The sequence below is a fragment of the Oryctolagus cuniculus genome, chromosome 11 (assembly GCF_051225735.1).
Source record: "Oryctolagus cuniculus isolate XC-2025 breed Fujian yellow rabbit chromosome 11, ASM5122573v1, whole genome shotgun sequence".
Classification (NCBI taxonomy): Eukaryota; Metazoa; Chordata; class Mammalia; order Lagomorpha; family Leporidae; genus Oryctolagus; species Oryctolagus cuniculus.
In genome coordinates, this window is record NC_142877.1 from 116,075,235 (window position 1) to 116,099,242 (window position 24,008).

The 24,008-nt window shown below is 43.5% G+C and overlaps 1 protein-coding gene across 3 annotated transcripts in view; it reads right to left on the bottom strand.

Moving 5' to 3' along the window:
- ENTHD1 (ENTH domain containing 1) overlaps positions 1-24,008 on the bottom strand; it is a 141,223-nt gene that overhangs the window by 60,063 nt on the left and 57,152 nt on the right. For 2 of the 3 annotated variants that reach the window (XM_051834068.3, XM_002721414.6), the window contains 2 exons: positions 14,030-14,148; positions 78-201 (listed from right to left, as the gene is read on the bottom strand). In XM_051834068.3, the coding sequence (XP_051690028.3) occupies positions 78-201; positions 14,030-14,148 (243 nt within the window). Of the gene's footprint in view, positions 1-77; positions 202-811; positions 961-14,029; positions 14,149-24,008 lie in introns of those variants that run through there. The other variant, XM_089308954.1, reaches the window with a different exon arrangement.

The window sequence follows — 24,008 nt, forward strand, 5'->3', positions numbered from 1 at the left end:
ACAAGTAAGATCCAACACAGGGGAGCCCCTGAGCAGTCTTTATTGCTCGTGTTGCTGAATATTCCTTAATCGTTTACCTGTGTCCTGCAGCTTACACACTTCGGCAGCCCCTGCTGAAAACCGCGCGTGTGAAGAGACAACGGAAGGAGGGACTGCTGGCAAGAGTGGCTTTGGATCCTCATCACAGAACACCATCAGGTCCTGACAAAACACAGGGGAGAACATGAGAGCCGGAAAAAAACAGACTCACTCTCACTAGATGGGGCAATTTAGGAGCGGACCACGTGGTCATATATGCTGATATCACCATGAACACGCTCATGTCGCGCACGTGGAAGTTCTTATACCCCTGGGTTTCTGCGGAGTGTAGGGCGGACTTCGTGCTTGGGGATCTCCCTCTCCTCCCCACAGACACTGTATGGACAAGCAGTGACTCTGCTTAGGCCATTCCCGCTCCCTACCACCCCTTGAGCAATCTTAGAGCAAACTGTCTTCACATGCCAATTTTTTTTAATTAGTAATAAGAATTTTAAGAATACCTGTGTGCTTTTATTCATGTTTTAAAATTTAAACTTTTTATCATGAGGTCAAAAGCAGTCAAAACAGACAATGCAGTCACATGGATGGAACAGCAGTCAGCTATGGCAGATCTCGTTTCCCGTCTGTCCCCACCCCCCACCCGCTTTACGCTGAAGGACGTCCTAGATTCAGCGTTTACTTTGATGTGCATGTCCGTCTTATTCCACTTGGGTTGCTATCACAAGAACTTTATCAACTGGATGACCTATACATAACAAAAACCTGTTCTTACAGCTTTGGAGGCTGGCAAGGCCGAGATCCCGGTGCTGGCGGATTTGGTGTCTGCTGAGGACCCGCCTCCCCGATGGCCATCTTCCCACAGTGATCTCTCCTAGCAGGCGGTGCTCACGGGGCTCTCTGGGGCCTCTTACAGACGCCTGTCCTTATAACCTAATCACCCAAAGACTCCACCCCTTAATACCATCAGCGTGGGGCTCAGGGTTTGCAGGGGGTGGGGGCAGGGGCAGAGGGAACGAGAACATTCAGACTGCAGCAATCTCTACATGATAAAAAACTCTTTAACACAATAATCGCATCACACTGACAAACTTCACAGTAACTCCTCAATGTCATAAAATTAACATAAACCGCTCAGATTTTCACTTTCTTGTAAGTGTCATAAATAAGGTTTTCTATAGCTGGTTTCAAAGAAGATCCAAATACACCCTGTAAAGTTGGCTTGGCAGATATGTCTTTTCCTGTGAATTGAAGACACTTTTTCCAGTGCTTTACTGAATATATTTAACATACAGTAAAAGGGACAAACTTTAAATGTAGCATTCAGTAGCTTTTGTCCTAAGCATACATCTATGTAACCACTTTTCCTTCATTCCACAAAGGTTCCTGAATTCCTTTCCAGTTGGTACAATCCCCCACCCTCCATAACCCCCATTCCACCTTCTGCTTTCTGTTATCACCAGTGAGTTCTGTCTATTCTTGAACTTCCTATGATAATTACACTATAGAGTCTTTTGTGTCCGGCTCCTATTACTCAACATATCGTTTGTGAGATTCGTCCACGTTTTACTGTATATTAGCTTCTTCTTCCCTGAGCACCCCCGCCCCCTTCTCTTTTGGTGAGAAATCTCCCATTGTATGAACAACATCCATTCTCCTGCTGTTATGCACGTGCTTGTTCAAGTCTTTTTGGACAAATACACTCATTATTACCAGATTATTTCTTCGGAGTGGAATTACTAGCTCATAGGTTTCCTTTTTAACTTCCTTAGACACTGCCATTTTAGAAAAATCATTTTCCAAAGTGAATTACCACTTCTGAAAAGTCAGACTTAGATTCTGAAATAACTATAGTTTTACATTCAATTGTAAGAAATGAGAGAGACTCTACATCTCCTTTACTCAGTTTTCCCCAAACATGTCACCCTGGAAACTCACGGTACAGCACCACATGCGGGTACCGACACTGGCGGAGTCAGGACACGGAATACTCCATGGAAACTCACGGGACAGCACCACATGCGGGGTACCGACACTGGCGGAGTCAGGACACGGAACACTCCATGGAAACTCACGGGACAGCACCACATGCAGACACTGACACTGGCGGAGTCAAGACACAGAATACTCCATCACAGTAACGAGGATCCTTCCTGATGCTCTTTATAACCACACCCTCCCCCCATGACCCCTACTACTCAGTTCTTTATTTCTATAATGACATTTTAAAATGTTATATAAATGGAATTATACAGCATGTAACCTTTGAGTATTAGCTTTTTCTACCTGGCATAATTCCTGAAGATGCATTCAAATTCATCCAAATTGTATGTACCAATAGTTGCTTCCCTTTCATTGCTGAGTACTATCCATGATATGAATACATTACAGTTTAATCTTTGACAGACACCTGGATCTTTCTATGCTTGTGCTATTACAAATAGAGCCGCTGTGAACATTTGTGTACAGGTCTAGTATGCTTTTATAGGTAAGTTTTCATATTTCTGGGATAGATGCATAGGAGTACAACTGCTGGGTTTATGGCAGTCAATGTTCAGTTTTACAAGAAATTATCCAACTTTTTCAGATAGCTGTATCATCTGAATCCCCACCAGTAATACAGGAAGGATCTTATTTTTCCACATCCTTACCAGCATCTGATGGTGTCCACCTTTTATTTTAGCCACTTGAATATTTCATTTTATATTAAAACAAAACAAAAGCAGTGAGAGGGCACTCCCATCCTCTGGATTACTCCTTAAATGCCCAAAATGGCTGGGGCTGGGCCCAGGACTGGAGCCAGGAGTTGGGAACTCAATCCAGTTCTCCCCCATACACAGGCTACAGAGACCCAGCTGCCTGAGATACCGACGGCTGCTTCTGGGTCTGCACTGGCAGGAAGCTGCAGTCAGGAGCCAGAGCCAGGAACTGAGCCCAGGCACTCTGCTTTGGGACAAGAGTGTCTCAGTCAGCACCTTCTCTACTAGGCTAAATGTCCACTCCGTCACTGTGTGTTTAAAATACATTTTCCTGGAGGCTGAAGATAGCAAACATCTTTCATTTTGTTATTTGCCACTGTCGGTGCTGAAGTAACTTCATATCATCTGCTTATCTTCCAGTTTCTAGTTTGCTAAGAGTTTTCTTTAATCATAAATGGGTGCTGGATTTTATCAAATGCTTTACGGCAACATTTGAGATCATCTTACGATTTTTTTTCTTGAGCTTGTTGATATGATTAATTTCATGAGTTTATACTGACATAGTTCCAATTCAACTTAAGAATAGTGAGTTCTTTGAGAAGCAATGACTTGAACAGCCCTTGTCTTGACTGTAAAGGAACATTTTTTTCCCTCTTAATGGAGAATGGGACTGGGAATGGGAGAGGGAGGAGGAGGTGGGGTGTGAGTGGGGTGGCAGGGCGGGTATGGTGGGACGAATCACTATATTCCTAAAGCTTTACTTATGAAACTTGTACTCATTAAATAAAAGGTTTCTTTGGGGGGAAAAAAAAGAACAGTGAGCTATGACAACCTCACCTATCTTACACCCATATCTCCTTTCTTCCATGCTGGAAATCCCAGCTGACGAGGATACCAAAAATGATACAGAATATCACATTATTATGCATTTGATTCATCCCTCATACAACAGTCTCAGAGCAAAAACACAAATACCACAGGACAAAAACATCAACACAAAACAAGGCTATTTGTTTAATTTCATTTTACATTTTTAGATTTTATTTTCTAATTACACAAAATCGTCCCAAGGTTCCACCGGCAAATCCAAAAATAAGACATAGTAAAATTTAGCTCAATTTCTCCTCTCCCTCTACTTTACTTCCCTCTGTCCCATTGTGGGTCATTTTTAAAATTTTTAACTGCCGGCGCCGCGGCTCACTAGGCTAATCCTCCGCCTAGCGGTGCTGGCACACCGGGTTCTAGTCCCGGTCGGGGTGCCGGATTCTGTCCCGGTTGCCCCTCTTCCAGGCCAGCCCTCTGCTGTGGCCAGGGAGTACAGTGGAGGATGGCCCAGGTGCTTGGGCCCTGCACCCCATGGGAGACCAGGAAAAGCACCTGGCTCCTGGCTCCTGCCATCGGATCAGCACGGTGCGCCGGCCGCAGCGCACCGGCCGCGGCGGCCATTGGAGGGTGAACCAACGGCAAAGGAAGACCTTTCTCTCTGTCTCTCTCTCTGACTGTCCACTCTGCCTGTCAAAAAATTAAAAAAAAAAAAAAAAAGAGAGAGAGAGAAATGGGCTATCAAGCCATACAAAAACATGGAGGAAACTTAAATGTATATTAGTACATGTAAGAAGCCAATCCAAGAGACCTACGTGCTGTATGACTCCAATTATATGACATTCTGGAAAAGGTAGAATTATAGAGACAGAAAAAGGGTAAGTGGTTGCCAGAGGGGATCATTAGGCAGCGCACAAAGGATTTTCCTGACAATGAAATTATTCTGCAGGATACTACAATGGTGGATGCACGTCATCATACATTTGTTGAAACCCAGAGAGAAACCAAGAGTGAACCTGATGGGAACTTCAGACTTTGGGTGATCATGCTGTCTCACTGTAGGCTCTCTGACAGTAACGAATCGACTACTCTGGAAGAAGATGCTGACAGTGGGGGAGACTGAATATGCGAAAGGGGGCACAGGGTATACAGGAAGTTTCTGTACCTTTGCTCAGTTTTTCTGTGAACCTAAAACAACTCTAAAATTCCATTTGTTTTTTAAACCATGATGACTTTCTATAAAGTCTTAAAGGAAGGTCTTAGAATGATTTAAAATCTAGAAGTTGTACAGGAAAAACAAGGTGATTTTGATAATACAAAAATTAAACACTTCTATAAGGCAAAAAGAATCCATAAATAAGGTCAAAAATCAAATGAAAAATTGAAAAAATAGACAAGAATGAAAAAATGGGCTAATTATTTAATAAATGGCTCTTGTAAACTGATAAAAGATGTGAAATCAACAACAAAATGAGCTAAAATATGGAAAAGTTAACAATAAAAGGAATGCAAATCCCCAATAAAACACTTGAGAAATTTTCAAGCTCATATACAACTACAATAAAACAAAATTTTTTCCACCCCAACTGACAAAAATACAAAAGTTTGACAAAACTCAGTATCTGCAGAGACAAGAAGAGTCACCTGGCACAGCACTGGTGACAGAAATTGGTGCAACTTCAGGGACGCAATTTGCAGTACTTTTTAAAAAGCATTAGTTATTTATTTATTTATAAGGCACAGTGACAGAGAGAGAGAGACAGAGAGAGGTATCGAGATCTTCTATCTGCTAATTCATTCTCAAATGGCTGCAACAGCTGGGGCTGGGCACGGCCAAAGCCATGAGCTCAGAACTCCATCTGGGTCACTCACGTGGGTGCAGCACTTGGGCCATCTTCTGCTGCTCTCCCAGGCACGTTGGCAGGGAAATGGAGTGGAAGCAGAGCAGCTGGGATCCAGACCCACACTCGGATTTGGGACACTGGCATCACAGGCAGTGATTTAACTTGCTGCGCCACAATGCCAGCCCCCAGTTTGCAGTATTTTTAAGAAAACTAAAAAGAGCTCCTTCCGGGTCTGCCATGCCCAAGCATTCCAGCCATTTCCTACTGCTTTCCCAAGCCAGTTGGACTGGAACAGGAGCAGCCAGGACATGCACCAGCACCCATGTGGGATTTTGGCACCTTAGGTGGAAGCTTAGCCTGTTATGCCACAGCACTGGCCCCTTGCCCATTTCTTAACTGGATTGTTTGTTTTGTTGTTGAGTTTCTTGAGCTCACTGTAGATTCTGGATATTAATTCTTTACCAGTTTCATAGTCTGTAAATGTTTTCTCCCATTCTGTCGGTTGCCTCTCTGTTTTGCTGGGTATTTCTTTTGCAGTACAGAAGCTTCTCAGTTTGATGTAATCAAAATAATATTCTTTAATGACTACATTTATGATATGGAAAAATGACCAAGATATAATATTGTACTATTCAAAGGAGGTTGCCAAGCAGCATATTTTGAATGACTTCATTTAGGTAAAAGAAATGTGTGCACACAGAAAATTTCCCAAAAAATCCATTAATTGCTGCTGCTTAATTTTTTTTTAGATTTATTTATTTACTTGAGAGGCAGAGAGAGAGAGAGACAGACAGACAGACAGACAGACAGAAGAAGAGATCTTCCATCCACTGGTTTACTTCTCAAACAGCCACAAAGGCCAGGGCTGGGCCAGACTGAAGCCAGGAACCAGGAGCTTCTTCCAAGTCTCCCATGGGTGCAGGGGCCTAAGCACTTGGGTCATCTTTCACTGCTTTCCCAGGCCATCAGCAGGGAGCTGGATCAGAAGTGGAGCAGTGGGACTCGAACTGGCGCCCATCTATGCCACAGTCCCAACCCCTGTAATAACAGTTTCTCATGGAAGGAATTCAAGGAGTGCAGAGGAATAAAGGGAAACGTCAATCCTTCTCTTTACCATTTTGTGTTGTTTAAACTTTTTCCATAAGTATTTTCTAATTTAAAAAGAAATAATAAATGTAAAAAGAACTTCTAAGAAAAAAGGAATGATAGAGAGAAGAGATAGAGAAGAGATAGAGAAACATAATTAGAATGAGTATAATTTCTACCTCTTTAACAATTTTGGTGAGTTCAAATTTCTGCAAATACTAATATATAAATAGAATATAAATATAAACCCAAGGATAAAAATTGTATACTCTTTTTTTTAGCGAAAATGAATGGAACCAATAGGAAATAAGCATTTATTATCCATCACTATCAATTTAGTAACTCACAGCTAGACAGAAGGATTCAGTCAGCACTAATTTTATGTCAACCACTTCACAGCATCCCTATCTGTTGCTATGGAAACAACTGCAACCCCCCAAATCACAATTTCATTGTTCAATTTCCTCAAATAGAAAAGAAGACAATTTTCTGAGATGGTAAAATGCTAAAATTGCCTTATTAACTAACAAATTTAATAATGAAAATTCTGGACAGTATGAAGAGAGAAAACAGATCCTTGTCTGTTAAATTTAAAGGTTTTTCTTAATTTAAAAAATATAATTTAGGCAAGCACTGTCTTTTGAAAGCTGTTAAGAATTTTATTTACTGCCTTTAAAGTAATTTTTTTTTTCATTTGTGGAAGAGAATAAAGAGGTTTCTATTTAAAATTTGTAAAAGATGTTTTTAAAGCATCCCTCGTTCTGCCTAAGCAAGCAGCACTCCTGCGTCCTTGTTCCGTACTGGGACAGGAGGGTTTAATGGGGATGTGGCGCCTCTTTCGCAGGACACGAGGGTTTTGACGTGGATGGAGCACCTCTTACACAGCACATCTGGCAACAACAATTAGCTTTAGTGTTCCGCGTCTAGGTTTTGTCTCTGCTTCAGAGCGGTTTGCTGATGAGGACAGACTGGGCCGCATCAAGTGTTCCTGACAGTAACAAGAGGAGATGCCTGTCAACAGGATGATGGGACGTGTGGATGAGACGGTAATGCTTTGAAAAAGGGAACTTCAGCTTCTACAGTTCTCTTGAGGGAAGAGCGGCACATTTTCCCCCACTGATAGAAGGGGTTGAGTGACAATGTACATCAATAAAAGTGGGTTCATCTAAAGTAAGAAACAACAATAAAAATCAGGATTTAAAGACTGATTTAAAAAACAACCATGTGGCATTTTATGTCTTTGGCTCCAAAGCACACAAGATTATTCGAATCTATTTTCTACCTAAAAGCCATCATCAGCAAATAGATGGATTTCAAATTAAAAAATAATTTTGACTTAATGTCTTATCTTTTCAAATAATCTCTGTATTTTCAATCTGTGAACTACTAAGCAATTATGGAACAGTGAGATTTCAATTTTGTGTACCTTTCTGAGCTGCTGGAAAAGCAGCTGAACCCAAAGCCTAATGGAGGTCGAGGGGGAGGAAGGGGCTGAGGGCAGGAGGTGAGGGATAGTTCCAGCCGCCCTCCCTGGGCCTGTGGCAGGCAGCACCACACCATCCTCTTTTGCAGAGAAGTGGCCACCTATGCAGTCCGCTGTTTATTCACTTCTTCACTAAAACAAAAGCGTCCTCTGAAGATTCAGTAACGCAGGAGCTTCTACTCCCAGAGAGCCTGATGGCGTGGGAGCCACACGCTAAGCAGAAAAACACAGGAGTGAGTGAGATGGCTGCAAACAGTCACAGCAGAACAGATCTGCAGTGAGCAGGGTTCTGCACGTTCAGTTTAGCGATACTTCCCTTCCTAACACAGTGATGAAAGAGAAAACACAAATGCGAAAATTAGAAATACACAGTAATCTCAGAAAACCAGATTAACATCTCTATGGCTGAGAACATGAACAGAGACACATAATGGAAAGAAGGTTAAAGCTGTGGGCCTCTGGGGCTCTGGGTCCAGCAAAAGGCAGAGAAAACCAAGAGCCTGGAGTAAACACCAATTACAAGTGCCCATCAAAGACAGGTACCTGCTGAACACGGGCTCACTGCTTACAATTATGCCGAAGGCATCGGGATCTCCTGCGCATAACAGAAGCTGCAACACCCTGCTGTCACTGCAACTAGGGCGGTGGCTTCCACAAGTACTATCTTCAGGTAGGGGGGGACACAACCTTTGGGGTGTTATGGTGCAGTGTGTGAAGCAGTGACTTGGGAACGCCTGCATCCCATATTGCAGTGCTGATTCGAGTCCCGGATATTCCACCTCCAGTTGTTTCCTGCTGATGCATTCTGGGAGGCAGCAGACAATGGTTCAAGTGCTTGGGACCTTCCCGCCCACGTCAGGGATGCAGACAAAGTTTCTGGTTCCTGGTTTCAGTCTGACCCTGTCCTGGCTGTTGCAGTCACTGGAGTAGTGAATCAGGAGATGGAAGATCTTGATATGTGCACCATGCGCTCGCACACTCGCTTGCTCACTCTCTCTCTCTCTGTCCCCTTCTGTCTGTTTTTTAAGTAGATGAAAATAAATGATAATAAAAAAGCCCACTACTCTATCTATATTCCTGGTCTAGGGGTCATCTGCAATATCTCTGATATCAGCAAAAAAGAGGCGCTCCATGCTGTCAGTTTAAGTCCTGGACTTGGGTAAGTTATCAGGAGGAAGCAAATGAAAAGCTGTTAAGGGGCCGGCTCTGTGGCGTAGCGGGTAGGGCCGCTGCCTGCAGTGCCAGCATCCCATATGGGCTGGTTCGAGTCCTGGGTGCTCTACTTCTGATCCAGCTCTCTGCTCTGGCCTGGGAAAGCAGTAGAAGACGGCCCAAGTCCTTGGGCCCCTGCACCCACGTGGGAGACCTGGAGGAGGCTCCTGGCTCCAGATCAGCACAGCTCCAGCTGTTGCGGCCAATTGGGGAGTGAACCAGCGGATGGAAGACCTCTTTCTCTCTTTCTCCCTCTCTGCTTCTCCTTCTGTGTGTAACTCTGCATTTCAAATAAATAAATCTTTTAAAAAGTGAGAGAGAGAGAAGCTGTTAAGTAAGAGAGGGAAGGAGACACACACACCTCAGAGGAGTAGGGAGGGAGGTGGGGAGAGAGGGAGAGAGTGGGAGAGAGAGAGAGAGTGGGAGAGAGAGGAAGAAAGAGAGAGAGAGGGAGAGAGAGAGAGAGAGAGAAAATGAGTCACTCAAGATAAGTTTACAACCCAAGAATCCAAAACAGAAAGAAAACTGAAGTCACTCTTGACAAGATGAGAATAATAAATCTAAAAAGTATTTTTTTTTTTTTTGACAGGCAGAGTGGACAGTGAGAGAGAGAGACAGAGAGAGAAAGGTCTTCCTTTTGCCGTTGGTTCACCCTCCAATGGCCGCCGCTGCAGCCGGCGCACCGCGCTGATCCTGGCAGGAGCCAGGAGCCAGGTGCTTTTCCTGGTCTCCCATGGGGTGCAGGGCCCAAGCACCTGGGCCATCCTCCACTGCACTCCCTGGCCATAGCAGAGAGCTGGCCTGGAAGAGGGGCAACCGGGACAGAATCCGGCGCCCCAACCGGGACTAGAACCCGGTGTGCCGGCGCCGCAAGGTGGAGGATTAGCCTATTGAGCCACGGCGCCGGCTTCTAAAAAGTATTTAAAAGTAGGAACTTTTTAGTTTTGGGGGCCAGCATTGTGGTACAGTGGGTTAAGCTGCTGCCTGCAATACTAGCATCCATATTGCAATGCAGGTTCAAGCTCTGGCTGCTCCACTTCCAATTCAGCTCCCTGCTAATGTGCCTGGGAAAGCAGCAGCAGATGGCCCAAGTCCTTGGGCCCCTGCACCCATGTGGGAGACTGGGAGGAAGCACCTGGCTCCTGGCTTTGGATCTGGGCAGTTCCGGCCATTGAGGCCATTTGGAGAGTGGACCACAGAGAGGGGACCTATCTCTCTGTCTCTCCCTCTCACTGTCTGTAACTCTACTTCTCAAATAAAATAAATAAAATCTTTAAAAAAAAAAAAAAAGACAAAGACCTAACTTGAGAAACACTGATCCTGAAGCAGTGAATGAGTAGCTTTGGTTTTGGGAGGAAGGGGCACAAGTGCTGTCCACCCTGGTATCCACTTCCCCACCTCCCATTTAAACTGACAAGGCGGACAACAGACTGAAGTGCAGCCATTAGCAAACCTGGACAGAGCAACCATCACCTCTGGGGTAACCAGTCATTTGAGGAACCTAACTACTCAAAAAGAAAATAAAAACCTCCACGGATTTGATTATAGAATAGATATTAGAAAAGATGGACAGGGAATTTAAAATAAGCTTAATAAACACACTAAAATAAATAAGGACGGACATAAGCAATATGATATAAAAACAGAAATACTAAAGATGGAACAGGGATGGTGTTTGGCCTGCTGGTGAGACTGCCGCTGGGACCTCGCAACTGGGTTTGAGTCACGGCTGCACCCTGGATTGCACCTTCCCGCTAAAGCAAGCCCCCAGGAGGCAGTGCTGATGGTGCAATCGTGAGGGAGCCCGGACTAGAAGCAGCCAGACTACGTCCATCCCTTAGCTACTCGCCAGCACGTGCACACAGCGCAGAACAGGACGAAGCTTCGGTTGTAGCAGTATTTGCCAGTGGACAACGAGATTCAGGTTTTGCCAAAAACAAGTTACAAGAAATTCTGTTAAAAACTGCCCCTGTTCTCCCAGTAGCTAACGCATACCCACTGCATCTGCTCTTTGGAAATGACGTGTTGAAGACATACAAATGCCCTCAGACCGTGAGACCTCAGCGCTCCCTGTGCTGGGAGCCGCCCTGTTTCGCACACAAACGAAGCTTCACTGCCTCTCCTCCCACCACTGCATCTCGTCTTATAAACTTTTCTCGACTCCAGGACACCAACCCGGTTTTCCTGCAGCATTTGGGGCCTGGCACCCGGTTCCACCCTGGCCCAGCCCCAGGAATTGTGGGCACCTGGGGAGTAAATCTTCAAATGGGAGCTCTCTGCCTCTGAAATAAATAAATAATCTAAAAAAAAAAAACCAGGCTAGTCGATACAGTGAACACAGACAGATGGAATGGATAGAGCTGAGAGCAAATTATTAAATGGGAAGATCAGGTTGAGAAACCCTTACCAAAGAAAAACAAATTAAAGAATAGAAATTATAAAGAAAAAAAGAGATACGAAGACAGAATGAGCATCACTAACATCCAGGTAAGAGTCCATAAAGAGAGAAAAATGAGAATAAGCAATAGAAAATATTGAAGACAATCAGAGACAACTTCTTTAGAACTGAACAGGGATAAAAGCCTTCCTGCTGTAATTTCCCATGGGCGACAGGGGAGAGAAAGGAAATCTACACAGGCACACGTCGCAGCGACGCTCCAGTCTTCACAACAAATGATGCTGGAATCACTGACCACGGGTAGGCAAAAAAAAAAAAAAAAAAAAAAAAAAAAAAGCCTTAAGAACTTCTATACCTCACACCTTATACAAAAATAACTCATAATACAATACAGACCTAAATGTCAAATACCACTTTTAGGGGGAACTTTTGCCCCGTGAAAGATATTATTAAAAAGAAAAGACAACAGGGGCCGGCACTGTGACACAGCAGGTTGAGCCACTACTTGCGACACCCGCATTCCTTATGGATGCTGGTTCGAGCCCAGCTGCTCCACTTCTGATCCAGCTCCCTGCTAACGGACCTGGGAAAGCAGAGGAGGATGTCCCATGTACGTGGGCCCCTGCCACCCACATAGGAGAATGGGATGAAGCTCCAGGATCTTGGCTCCTGTCTTTGGTCTCTTCTATCCCTGGTCATTGCAGTCATCTGGGGAGTGAACTAACAGATGGAAGACCTCTCTCTCTCTCTCTCTCTCTCTCTCAATCTGTAACTCTGCTTTCAAATAATAAAGTAAGTCTTTAAAAAAAAAACCACAGGTTGGAAGAAAATACATGCAGATCACATATCTGATAAAGGACTTGCATCCAGAATATATGAAAAACTCTCAAAACTCAAACGTAAAGAACAAACAATTCAATCAGAAAATGACCAAAGATATGAACATACATTTCACCAAGGAGAGGTTTATGGGACAAATAAGCCCATAAGCTCAACAGCATTAGCCATTTGGGAAATGCAATATATATATACATATATATATTTTATATAGATAGATATAGATATATAGATATAGATATAGCCACATTGGCTTCTCCACTACAGGCTTATCAGAATACCCAAAATAAAAACAGTGGTAACACCAGAAGTCGGTGAGGAGGCAGAGGAAGTGCATCTCCTACACTGCTGGTGGGCACATGAAACAGAACCGTCACTCTGGAAGCAGCCTGGCAGTTTCTGCACTTATCATGTAGCCCAGAAATAACACACTGCAATCCTTCTCCCATATATATGACATATGAAAACTTCATACACAAGAATCTGCTCACGAATGTTCACAGCAGCTTTCTTAATACATAACCAAAAACTGGAGACACCCAAATATTCTTCAGTGGGTGAGTGGGTGCACAAACTGGTACATCACTGACCCACCACACGGTACTAAAAAGGAATACACTGCTGATATATGCAACAGCCTAAATGGATCCCAAGAGCATTAAATCTCAAGAAGGTTCCAGGCTATCTGATTCTACTCATGTAACATTCTAGAAAGGACAACGATAGAGACAGAGGACAGGGTAGTGGGTGCCAGGGATGGGGACAAGGTGGGCAGCGTGAAGGGCTTCCTTGGTGAGGAGGGGATGGAACCGCTATGCTTCACACATGTGCTGATGGCTACGCAGATCTATACGTGGGATGACACTGCACAGGACCACGTACACGACATACACAAATGCAAGGTTAAAAACCTGAATACTGAGTTGGAAGCTGAACACTGAATAGGGCTTGTAGACTGTAGACTGGTCAGCACCAAGATGCCAGCTCGTTCCCTGGTTTTGATACTGTGCCACAGCTGTGTAAGATGTGAACGCCAGGGAAAGCTGGGTGAAGGGTGCGGGAGACTTTTGTAATTTTTTTAACTTCCTACAATTATTTCACAATGATAAGAATTTTAAATGAATAAAGACAGATTATTTAATAAATTACACGTTGTCTACGCACACATAAAGGTACAAATAAAATAAGACCTCTGACACTGCACAGGGAAATCCTAGAGGACATAGGACCTCAGCACTTAGAAGAAGAAATAAGAGGTTTTTATTATACCAGTTTAAAGAACAATACCGTAAGATGTTTTAAAAAGCACACACCATAAAGGAAAACTTGGGTAATTTGATCTTACTCATATTTAAAATCCTGTATAACAAAAGACACAAAGAAACCAAGTTAAGAGACAAGCTAAGTTCTCCTGGAAGGAGAAGCTGGACACAGTGACAGAGAGGCTGTCCCCCGGGGCCTCGGAGGGCAAGCAGCCTGCAGACACCCTGACTTCGGCCCAGGGAGACCCGAGCGAGAACCCTGACCGGCAGAGCTGTCGTAATTCACGTGTGCTGTTTCAAGGCATGGAGCTGGTGGCAGTGTGCCGCTGCAGCAGCGGGAAGCGACTTACCTCTGTTGACTTCCACGCACTAATCACAAGTGGCAGAGAATCCCGGGACAACGCCGTCCCAGCAGGCAGCTGAGTGTCTTGGCACTGCTCTTGTTTCAGCCCTGCCTTGGAAGCGTTTTCTGTCAACAACATAAAGCTAAGATTTTACTTTGGCAGAAGACAGGGATGTTTTTACAGCAGTTCACAATCTGAAGATTCACTTTGCCTCCCTAATCGACATCGTCTGCCAATGGTTACCTATGAGTATTAATCACTTTAATATAACTCTTTATAAGACGCGACAAGTACAGACCGACTTACAAAACACAACTGAGAAACTGTAGCCCCTTCTTACTTCCACAACTCTGTTCAGTTTTGTTATCTGAAATATCTTGTTTAAAAATAAAAGTACAGGGGCTGGCGCTGTGGCCTAGCAGGCTAAGCCTCTGGCTGTGGCACCTGCATTCCATATGGACGCCGGTTCTGTCCCAGCTGCTCCTCTTCCCATCCAGCTCTCTGCCATGGCCTGGGAAAGCAGTAGCAGATGGCCCAAGTGCTTGGGCCCCTGCACCCACTTGGAGACCTGAAAGAAGCTCCTGGCTCCTGGTTTCGGATTGGCCCAGCTCCGGCCATTGCGGCTATCTGGGGAGTGAACCAGTGGATGGAAGAACTTTCTGTCTCTCCCTCCCTCTGTCTATAACTCTACCTCTCAAGTAAATAAAGAAAAATAAAAAATAAAATATAATAAAGAGATTGAAAATATAAAAATTATTCAACTGAAATTTTAGCAAAGAAGGCAACCATAATTAATCTAATTAATATTTAAAGGAGGGGTTTGCGCTGTGGCATAGCAGGTAAAGCCTCCGCCTGCAGTGCTGGCAAACCATATGGGTGCCAGTTTGAGTCCCAGCTGCTCCACTTCTGATCCAGTTCCTTGCTAATGCACATGGGAAAGCAGTGGAAGATGGTCCGAGTGCTTGGGTCCCTGCACCCACGTGGGAGACCAAGAAGAAGCTCCTGGCTCCTGGCTTCGAATCAGCTCAGTTCTGCCCGTAGTGGCCATTTGGGGAGTGAACCAGTGAATGGAAGGTCTCTGTCTCTCTTTCTGTAGTTCTGCCTTTAAAATAAATAAATAAATCTTTAAAAAATTTTTAAAGAATTTTACTGGTACTGGCTTATGGCATAGTGGGTAAACCATTGCCTGAGATGCCAGCATTCCAAACGGGTTCCACTTCCAATCCAGCTCCCTGCCATTGTGGCTGGGAAAGCAGCAGAAGATGGCCCAAGTGTTTGGGTCCCTACCACCCACGTGGGAGACCCAGAATAAGCTCTGGGCTCCTGACTTTGGCCTGGCACAGGCCTGGCTGTTGCAGTCATTTAGGGAGTGAACCAGTGGATGGATGGAAGATTTCTCTCCCTCTCTGTATCTTTTCCTCTCTCTAACTCTGCCTTTCAAATAAATAAACAATAAATTTTAAATTTATTACACAGTTTGAATTTCATCTGTTCCAAAAGAAACCGATCAGAAATATATACATTTGATAAAACTTTTACTAGTTAAAAATTCTTAATTTAAAAATAAAAGGAAAAATTCACCAATGAAAATAAACTTCTATTTTTGTTTATAGATTTTTGCTAATGTTTTTATTATCTTAATATCCTTTTCTTTCCTAAGTTAATTATTAGGTATTCATACAAACTCTAAAAAGTCAAACTCTAAAAGTACCAGTACTTTTCAATTACAGTGTTCTATAAGAACTGTAAGAAAGCTACCCTCAAACTAGTGTATGCACATTATTTGAGGGCACAGAAAGACTTCTCAAAAGCTAGCGAGGCGCAGAGAGTTCCACGGGAATCACCTCTGAGATCCACAACTTTCACATCTTTCCAACAGCTCACCCGCCTGGCAAGGCTAGTTCTCCCCCTTCCTTCTCATAATCAAACATTCCCCACCCATTCTATGAGGGCGCCAAACAAGAGTAAATGGAACTGACAGGGGAAGGCCCTGTTAACTAAGGCACAAGGCAGACAAAGGGGCGTCGAGGCCTGTTCGGTTCTGTTTATATTTCTCCAATGGCAAGCACAGCAAACACGAGGGTGTTTTGGTCCACACTAGGATGCCTGTATTCAGAGACTGAGCTCACAGAACGGGGCAGCAGGACAGAGGGCGAGCTTCCCCACTGCTGTCACACAGCGCCTCACTCCAAGGAGGAGCTCCCGGCAGCGGCAGAGCAGGGAGGCACAGGCCTTCTGTCATCACGTCATCAACCAACCAGTGCCAACGGGGACAGAGAGGAGTGTGGCGACAACGGTGGCTGTTGTCTACACAGCCATCAGATTTAATAAAGTAACATGTTTCCTGGTAAAACTGCAGATCCCATTTAGCCAACTAGGTTATATGGTAAATATTTTCAAAAAACAAATAAATCAAATCCACAGTTTTTTGAAGAACTTATAAAACATATTCAAAACATATGATACAATAAAATTATCTGTCAAAAATTATTGTTTGAACAGGGATATTCTGCGATTAACATTTTAATCTTTCTCACACTTCTGAATATACTGGGTTAAAGTATAACAGCTTTACTTAACAGTTACTTGATACATTTTGGTACATAATTTTTGGTATCATTCCCAGAAATTGAGAGAGTAAATTACTCCTAATGATTATTTAACAAATCATTTTCTAAGCAGGTTGTTTCCAATTCTTTGCATTTAACAACACTTTAGAAAAATCTAATTAACAACCAAAAAGAGATGAAAAATATTTTTATAATAAATCACTGGGTAATTTTTGGCATATTACTTGGAAAGAATTCATAGAATTGATTGACATTGCTATAATAGAACTCCCTCTAGTTCTGCCTACAATTTATGTGAACAGACTTTCTCAACATTTGCATCTGTAAAAATGTAAAACAGAAACAGAATTTATGCTGAATCCTGCTTGTATCTAACAATAAGTAATATTGTATCTAATAATAAGCAATACATGTGGGTAAATGAACAGTCCATGTATCTCATAAAAGCATGTTTTTCCAACAGTTTTACATTTGGTAAGTTTTTAAAGAATTTATAATATATTTATGTGGCTTGAATGGTGGTATAATAACAGTAATTGTAGTGAGATGTCAACCTAGAAAGAATATTTAACCACTTCAAATCTTTGGTTACAGAAAATCTTGAAAAATAATTCCAATTGATATACATGTTTGATGTAGAGAAGGCTTCCAAACATAAAGATATTTTATATTAGGATAAAATCCTGTGAAGAAAATGCAATCAGAATAAGAATCTAAGGAAAAAAGGGAACCATAAAAAAGTCCCATCAGTTAAAGAAAACAAAAATGACTATAAGGATCAATCACAATAGAATGTAGATTCCTTTAGATACTTTTTTTCATTACTCATTATTTTAAAATTTTTTTATTTATAAAAATGGAACAAATTTCAGATATTTCAGATATTTCACATATGCAGTTTTAAGAGCCTAATCCTTTTCTTATTTTTCTTTTAATTTTTATAATGATATACTTTCAATTTTCTTTATAATTATAAGTGTAACCCTCCACTAAATAAAGAATCCAACAAGTAGTAAGTAGAAAAAAAATCACTGTTCCTCAAGAGTTTAGACAAAGGCTATAAAAATAATCGAATCTCAAAATGTCAATTTCGCTCATATACATTACTTTTTTTGTACTCTCTATATTAAGACTGATATAACAATTTTCTTTTCTTTTGTCTCTAATGTCAATATTTACAACATGTCAGGATTATTTCCTTTATAGTTATTTATAATTACAACACTATTCATGTCAACTTAAAAATGTAAGAGTAGGGACAGGCTTTGTGGTGTAGGAGGTTAACCCACTGCCTGCAATGCCAGCATCCCATTCAGGCGCTGGTTTGAGTCCTGGTGGCTCCACCTCCGATCTAGCTCCCTGATAGTGTGCCTGGGAAAAGCAGCAGAGGAGGGTACAAGTACTGGGGACCCTGTACCCATGTGGGAGACCCAAAGAAGCTCCTGGCTCTTGACTTCAGCCTCTCCCTCTCCCCCTCTCCCCCTCTCTATCCCTCTCCCCCTCTCCCTCTCTCCCCCTTTCCCTCTCCCTTTGGGGATTACACATGAAAAACATCTTGAAAATTGATAGTACAAGACACAGTCCTTGCCTTCAAGGGCCCAGGGACTTCAGTCTAACATACAGACTTCTAGGAAACAGAACAATTGTAAGCCAAATGTTCTTGATAACTAAACTGCAGGAGTAGACACTCTAAGGAGGGGGAAAATAATGTGCATCAGAGTAATCAGAAAGAACCTCAAACAGAGAGTAAACTTTGAACAAGGCTTTGAAGGTTTCCTGGGATTCCAATCAACTCAGAGGAAGGGAGAAAGGACTGTGCAGTCCGGCAGGTGCCAGGGGTTCTGATGCAATAACCACGTTCCATTTACAGCCATGGCTTTTCATTTTGTTGTAACTCCATATGAAAATGAGTAATTAAAATGATCTCATTTTGAACCTGGAGACTATAATTAATACTGGCAAACAGTGGTGACTTGGGGCTTAGATCATCCACTTTCACTGGATTTAATCAGGAACTATATTACCACTCTCCCAGCATCCAGCAACAAAATTATCTTTGAAAATGATAGGGACTTGAGTTTTAGACATCACAGAAATAAGTTAATAAAAAAATCTCAGAAAGTCAATTTTGAAGTAAATTGTGAGAGAAATAGAATAGGAAGAACTGGAAAGGAAAAATAACATATATTTGGAGATGCATTTTGAGCTAGAATAACTGAAATGCTATAAGTCTACCTTATGGTGAAAGAAGGCAGTTGGAATCTGTGATGGAAATTCATTTTTTTATTAGTATCAACAAAACGCTGGAAGTGAGGTTGCTTAATTAGATTAGGTATTAGACTGGGCGGCATTTATTTCTTCTCCTTCATGGAAATGCAGTCCCTTTGATATCATAAGCTGTTTATCAACTCAGACTCAAGTCACAAGCGGAGGAAGACCAGCATGTGAATGAGAAACCTCAGGAAACAGTGGAGATGCCGCCGGAGCAGCCAGTGACTCATGCCGAGATAATGCTTAGCTCTCAAGGCCGTGTGGCTTCGGAGAGATTATCTGACAGGAGCTCTAGATCTTTCTGAGCCTGTACCTCTCAGATACCACCACAAGGCAGAACTGGTAAACCCAGTCAGGTTTCTCAGATGAGATACCAAACTGGCATGCAAACTGTAGCATATCAATGACACCACTGCGTATTTTGGGACTGAAATGCTCCACAAATTAAATTTCCAAACTGTTCTGTTTATTATCTAGCAACTAGTAACCACTGTTTCCATTAATCTACACTGCCCATCCAGGTATAACCTAAGTAAATTAGGCCATTTACTTAACAAAATTAATTTTAATGGACAAGTGAATTCCATCACAGAAAATAATCAGTGGGTTGAAAAAAAGAGGCAAGATACAAAATAAATCTCATGGTAGTAAGTTTTTTTTTAAAGATTTATTTATTTATTTAAAGGCAGAGTTACAGTGAAAAGGAGAGACAGAGAGAAAGGTCTTCCTTCCGTTGGTTCACTCCCCATTAAATGGCCACAACAGTTGGAGCTGTGCCGATCGAAGCTATGAGCCAGGAACTTCTTCCTGGTCTCCCATGCAGGTGCAGGGGCCCAAGCACTTGGGCCATCTTCTACTGCTTTTCCCAGGCCACAGTAGAGAGCTAGACTGGAAGAGGAGCAGCCAGGACTAGAACCGGCACCCATATGGGATGCCAGAGCCGCAGGTGGAGGATTAACCTACTGCGTCACAGTGCCGGCCCCATGGTAGTGAGTTTATATATCTTTTGCAGGATCATGATCTTGAAACCTTGACTCAGATTTCTTTATCTTGGAGCATAATTACACATAAACATCTTCAAGTAATTTATATTTGTCCTACTTTTTTAAGCTTAATTTTATAATCTTAAACTTACAGAAAAGGTGCAAAAATAGTACAAAGAACTCTCATGAACTTTTCATCCAAATCCACCAATTGTTAGCATTTTTGCCCCACTTGTTGCTTTATTTATTCTCTATTTTTTGCATGCATATTGTTATTGAGCTGTATTTGAAATACAGAGGAAAAACCACATGTGTTGGGTTCCCCAGGAAACAGACTCCCTGAATTTCTATAGGGGAGACATGTTAGGACCCTACTTAGAAACAGTTCTCAGGGAGGAGAGAGGGAGGCAGGACTGTGCCAGGGAAGAAGCTGAACTGCCATGTGTGTGCAACAGAGGACTCCACGATCCTTCTAGAAGCGTTGCGTTGGAATGGCTCTTCACAGTTGTCATACCTTGAAGCCAGGGGGCTGCACCACATCCACAAGCCTTTGGGTGTAAGTTCCTCAGCCAAGGGACGTGACCTGGGCAAAGGCCTCTCTTTAGCCGCTGGGAATTCCCACAGGGCTCGCTGCCACAGCCCCAGCCCGAGGGAGGCCCTGGGAGGGACCACGGCAACACCACCACATCTCCGCCTTACTGCTCCGTGTCCAGGACAGGACGCAGTGTGCAAACACTCTAAGTCTTTCTTGAAAGGCGAATTTTGAGATTAGTGGCGAAAGGCATTTTTTTTTTTTCAAATGTGAAAACAGAAGGATGAAGAGCAAGACAGCAGAGAAGTTAAAGCATATTTTAATTAAATTTGAAATACGTAGATAATAAAAAGAAGGACTAACTTTTATGCTGGAGATCTTAAAAAGGGGGAGTTAAGACAATTTTATTTCCCCATTTTACTAAAAATAGCACATAAAATTGGAGACAATTCCAGTAGTTGTTATACAAGAATAATGGGAAACAGGAAGAGTCATAGACTTTGTTAAATGCTCAGCTCCAGGGACAAGAAGAAATAAACAGTACTGCAAACGCAGGTTTTAATATCCAGTAGCTGTTTCCTGAGTGAAGAGAACAGAGTGAGACCGCAACTGTGAATTACCATCACCTAATAGTCCATATTGCGACAGCACTCTAGGAAGGACACAGATGTGACTGGAAGTAGCTTTCAGAAGGAAAAGAGGAAGAACTGGTGGTGGAGCAAAGAAGCAAGATCGAGGGCACCCCTTCTTCCCCAGAAGTGAGCCTGGTTAGCTGCCAGGATCTTAGATGTCTCATCAATATCCATGTATTTAGCAAAGTGGAACTAATGGACAATGCTTTTTCTCCCTTATGGCAGTGGAGAGACGGAAATAACCAGGAAAAAAATCGAGTGTAACAGAGTGAGTCATAAAGGTGCTGACATTTTAATGGAAACGTAAGCCACAGTTTCACATTGAACGGGGTGAGGGGGACTGACCTGAAGCTGGAGGGTACCTCCTCAACGATCTCCCCACTCAGACTAGGAGACACAGCCCGTCTGGGGGCAATGAGCAAGACCTTGTACAAGACTCAGGATCAGGGCAGAGCCCAGGTCGTCTACAGGAGGTTGCACAGGGCCTGAGCTGAGGTCTCCTCTTCCTCCTTGCTACACACAGACTGCAGCTTGGGGGAGAAAACAAACTGGTCTGTCTTTCCCTCTCACTTTGCCTCTCAAATAAAAAATAAATCTTCAAAAAAAAAAAAAAAAACTAGAAGAAAATAGGGGAAAGGCCTTGACATTGGTCTGTGTAGATATTTTGGATATAACCCTATAAGTATAGGCAACATCCACTGGTTCACTCCCCAAATGGCAGCAAAGGCCAGAGCTAGGAGGATCCAAAGCCAGGAGCCAGGAGCTTCTTCCAGATCTCCTACTTGGGTGCAGGGGCCCAAGGACTTGGGCCATCTTCTGCTGCTTTCCTAGGCCATAGTGGAGAGCTGGATCTGAAGTGGAGCAGCCAGGACTCGAACCCATGCCAATAAGGGATGCCAGCACTGCAGGTGGCAGCTTTACCCACTCCGTCACAGCCCCAAACCCTAAAATAGTTTTTTTAAGACTGATTTATTTATATTTTGTTTGTTTTTTATTTTTTTATTTTTATTTTTTGACAGGCAGAGTGGACAGTGAGAGAGACAGAGAGAAAGGTCTTCCTTTTGCCGTTGGTTCACCCCAAAATGGCCACTGCCGCCAGCGCACCATGCTGATCCAAAGCCAGGAGCCAGGTGCTTCTCCTGGTCTCCCATGGGGTGCAGGGCCCAAGGACTTGGGCCATCCTCCACTGCACTCCCGGGCCACAGCAGAGAGCTGGCCTGGAAGAGGGGCAACCGGGACAGAATCTGGTGCCCCGACCGGGACTAGAACCCGGTGTGCTGGCGCTGCAGGCAGAGGATTAGCCTATTGAGCCTCGGCACCGGCCTTATATTTATTTGAAAGGCAGAAGGGCAGAGAGCGAGAGAGAGTTTCCATCCACTGGTTTACTCCAAATTTCTCCAACAGCTAGGACGGTCCAAGTGGAGTCAGATGCCAAGAACTCCATCTTGATCTCCCACATGGGTGGTAGGGGCCCAGGTATTTGGGCTATCTTCAGCTGCTATCCCAGGCACGTTAGCAGGAAGCTGGATAGGAAAAAGAGCAGCTGGGACCTGAACCGGCACTCTGACATAGGATGCTGGTGTTGCAGGCAGCAGCTTAACTAGCTGTACCATAACACTGGCCCCTTAATATAGATTTACTAATTTTCTACTGCTGCCGTAACAAATAACCACAAACCCAGTTGGTTAAAACAACATCCTTTCATCGTCCCACAGTTCTGTGGACCATGAGCTGAGGGAGGTGGAGGGAGTTCTCTACCTGTGTGTCTCTCAAGGCCAAAGCAAAGCATCAGCCAAGCTGTGTTCTCATCTGGAGACTCTGGGGAAGAAGTCACTTCAAGCTCCTTCAGGCTGTGGCAGAACCCAGCTCCTTGTGGGGGTGAGTCTCAGGTCCCCATTTTCTTCTTTTTTTAATTTTTTTGACAGGCAGACTGGACAGTGAAAGAGAGAGAGACAGGGAGAAAGGTCTTCCTTTGCCGTTGGTTCACCCTCCAATGGCCGCTGTGGCCGGCGCACTGCGCTGATCCGAAGCCAGGAGCCAGGTGCTTCTCCTGGTCTCTCATGGGGTGCAGGGCCCAAGCACTTGGGCCATCCTCCACTGCACTCCCGGGCCACAGCAGAGAGCTGGCCTGGAAGAGGGGCAACTGGGACAGAATCCGGCGCCCCGACAGGGATTAGAACCCGGTGTGCCGGTGCTGCTAGGTGGAGGATTAGCCTATTGAGCCGCAGCGCCGGCCCAGGTCCCCATTTTCTTGCTGGTTGGCAACCAGGGCTACTCTGGGCTTCTGGAGGACTTGCACTTCTTATCATCCCCTCTTCTAGCCAGTAATGGTGCTTGGAATCCTCAACCTCAGAATCACTCTGACTTCTTCTTCCGCCACCAGTGCCGCTTTTAAAACAGCTCTGCCTTGAAAGGGTCCACAGCGATTTGATGGGTTCACCTGGATAATCTTTTTGCCATATAATTTAACTATCATGAGAGTGACCATTCATCATATTGACAGCTACGGTGTAGGGGGAGGAGACTGTATTGAGGCAAGGGTCACTGGGGTTTATTCTCAGAATCCTGACTACTGCTTTTTAAAATTCTTTGCATTTTTTGGGTGCTATATTAAAAAAAAAATCCTTCTTTACCCCAAGGTAAAAAAGACATCCTCCTGAATTTTTATACATATTATTAGAATAACTGTGCCAGTGTTATCTATTGGGCGATTCATCTTTTGCCCATCCATCTGAAATGCCACTCTGTCACTTACTAAGAATCTACAGTTACAAGGTATTCTGGGTGCTGCAGTTCATCCCACTGGGCCATGAGCTGCTTTGCCTCAGTACCCACTGCCATGATTGCTGGAGTTTGAGACCTGTTACTTGGAAAAGCAAGGCCTCCACCTTATTTAACTTCAGGGATGTTTTAAATATTCTTGACCTTTTTGATCCTTCCACACGAATTGTGGAATCAGTCCATCAAATTCAGTTTTAAAAATTCTTCCTGGACTTT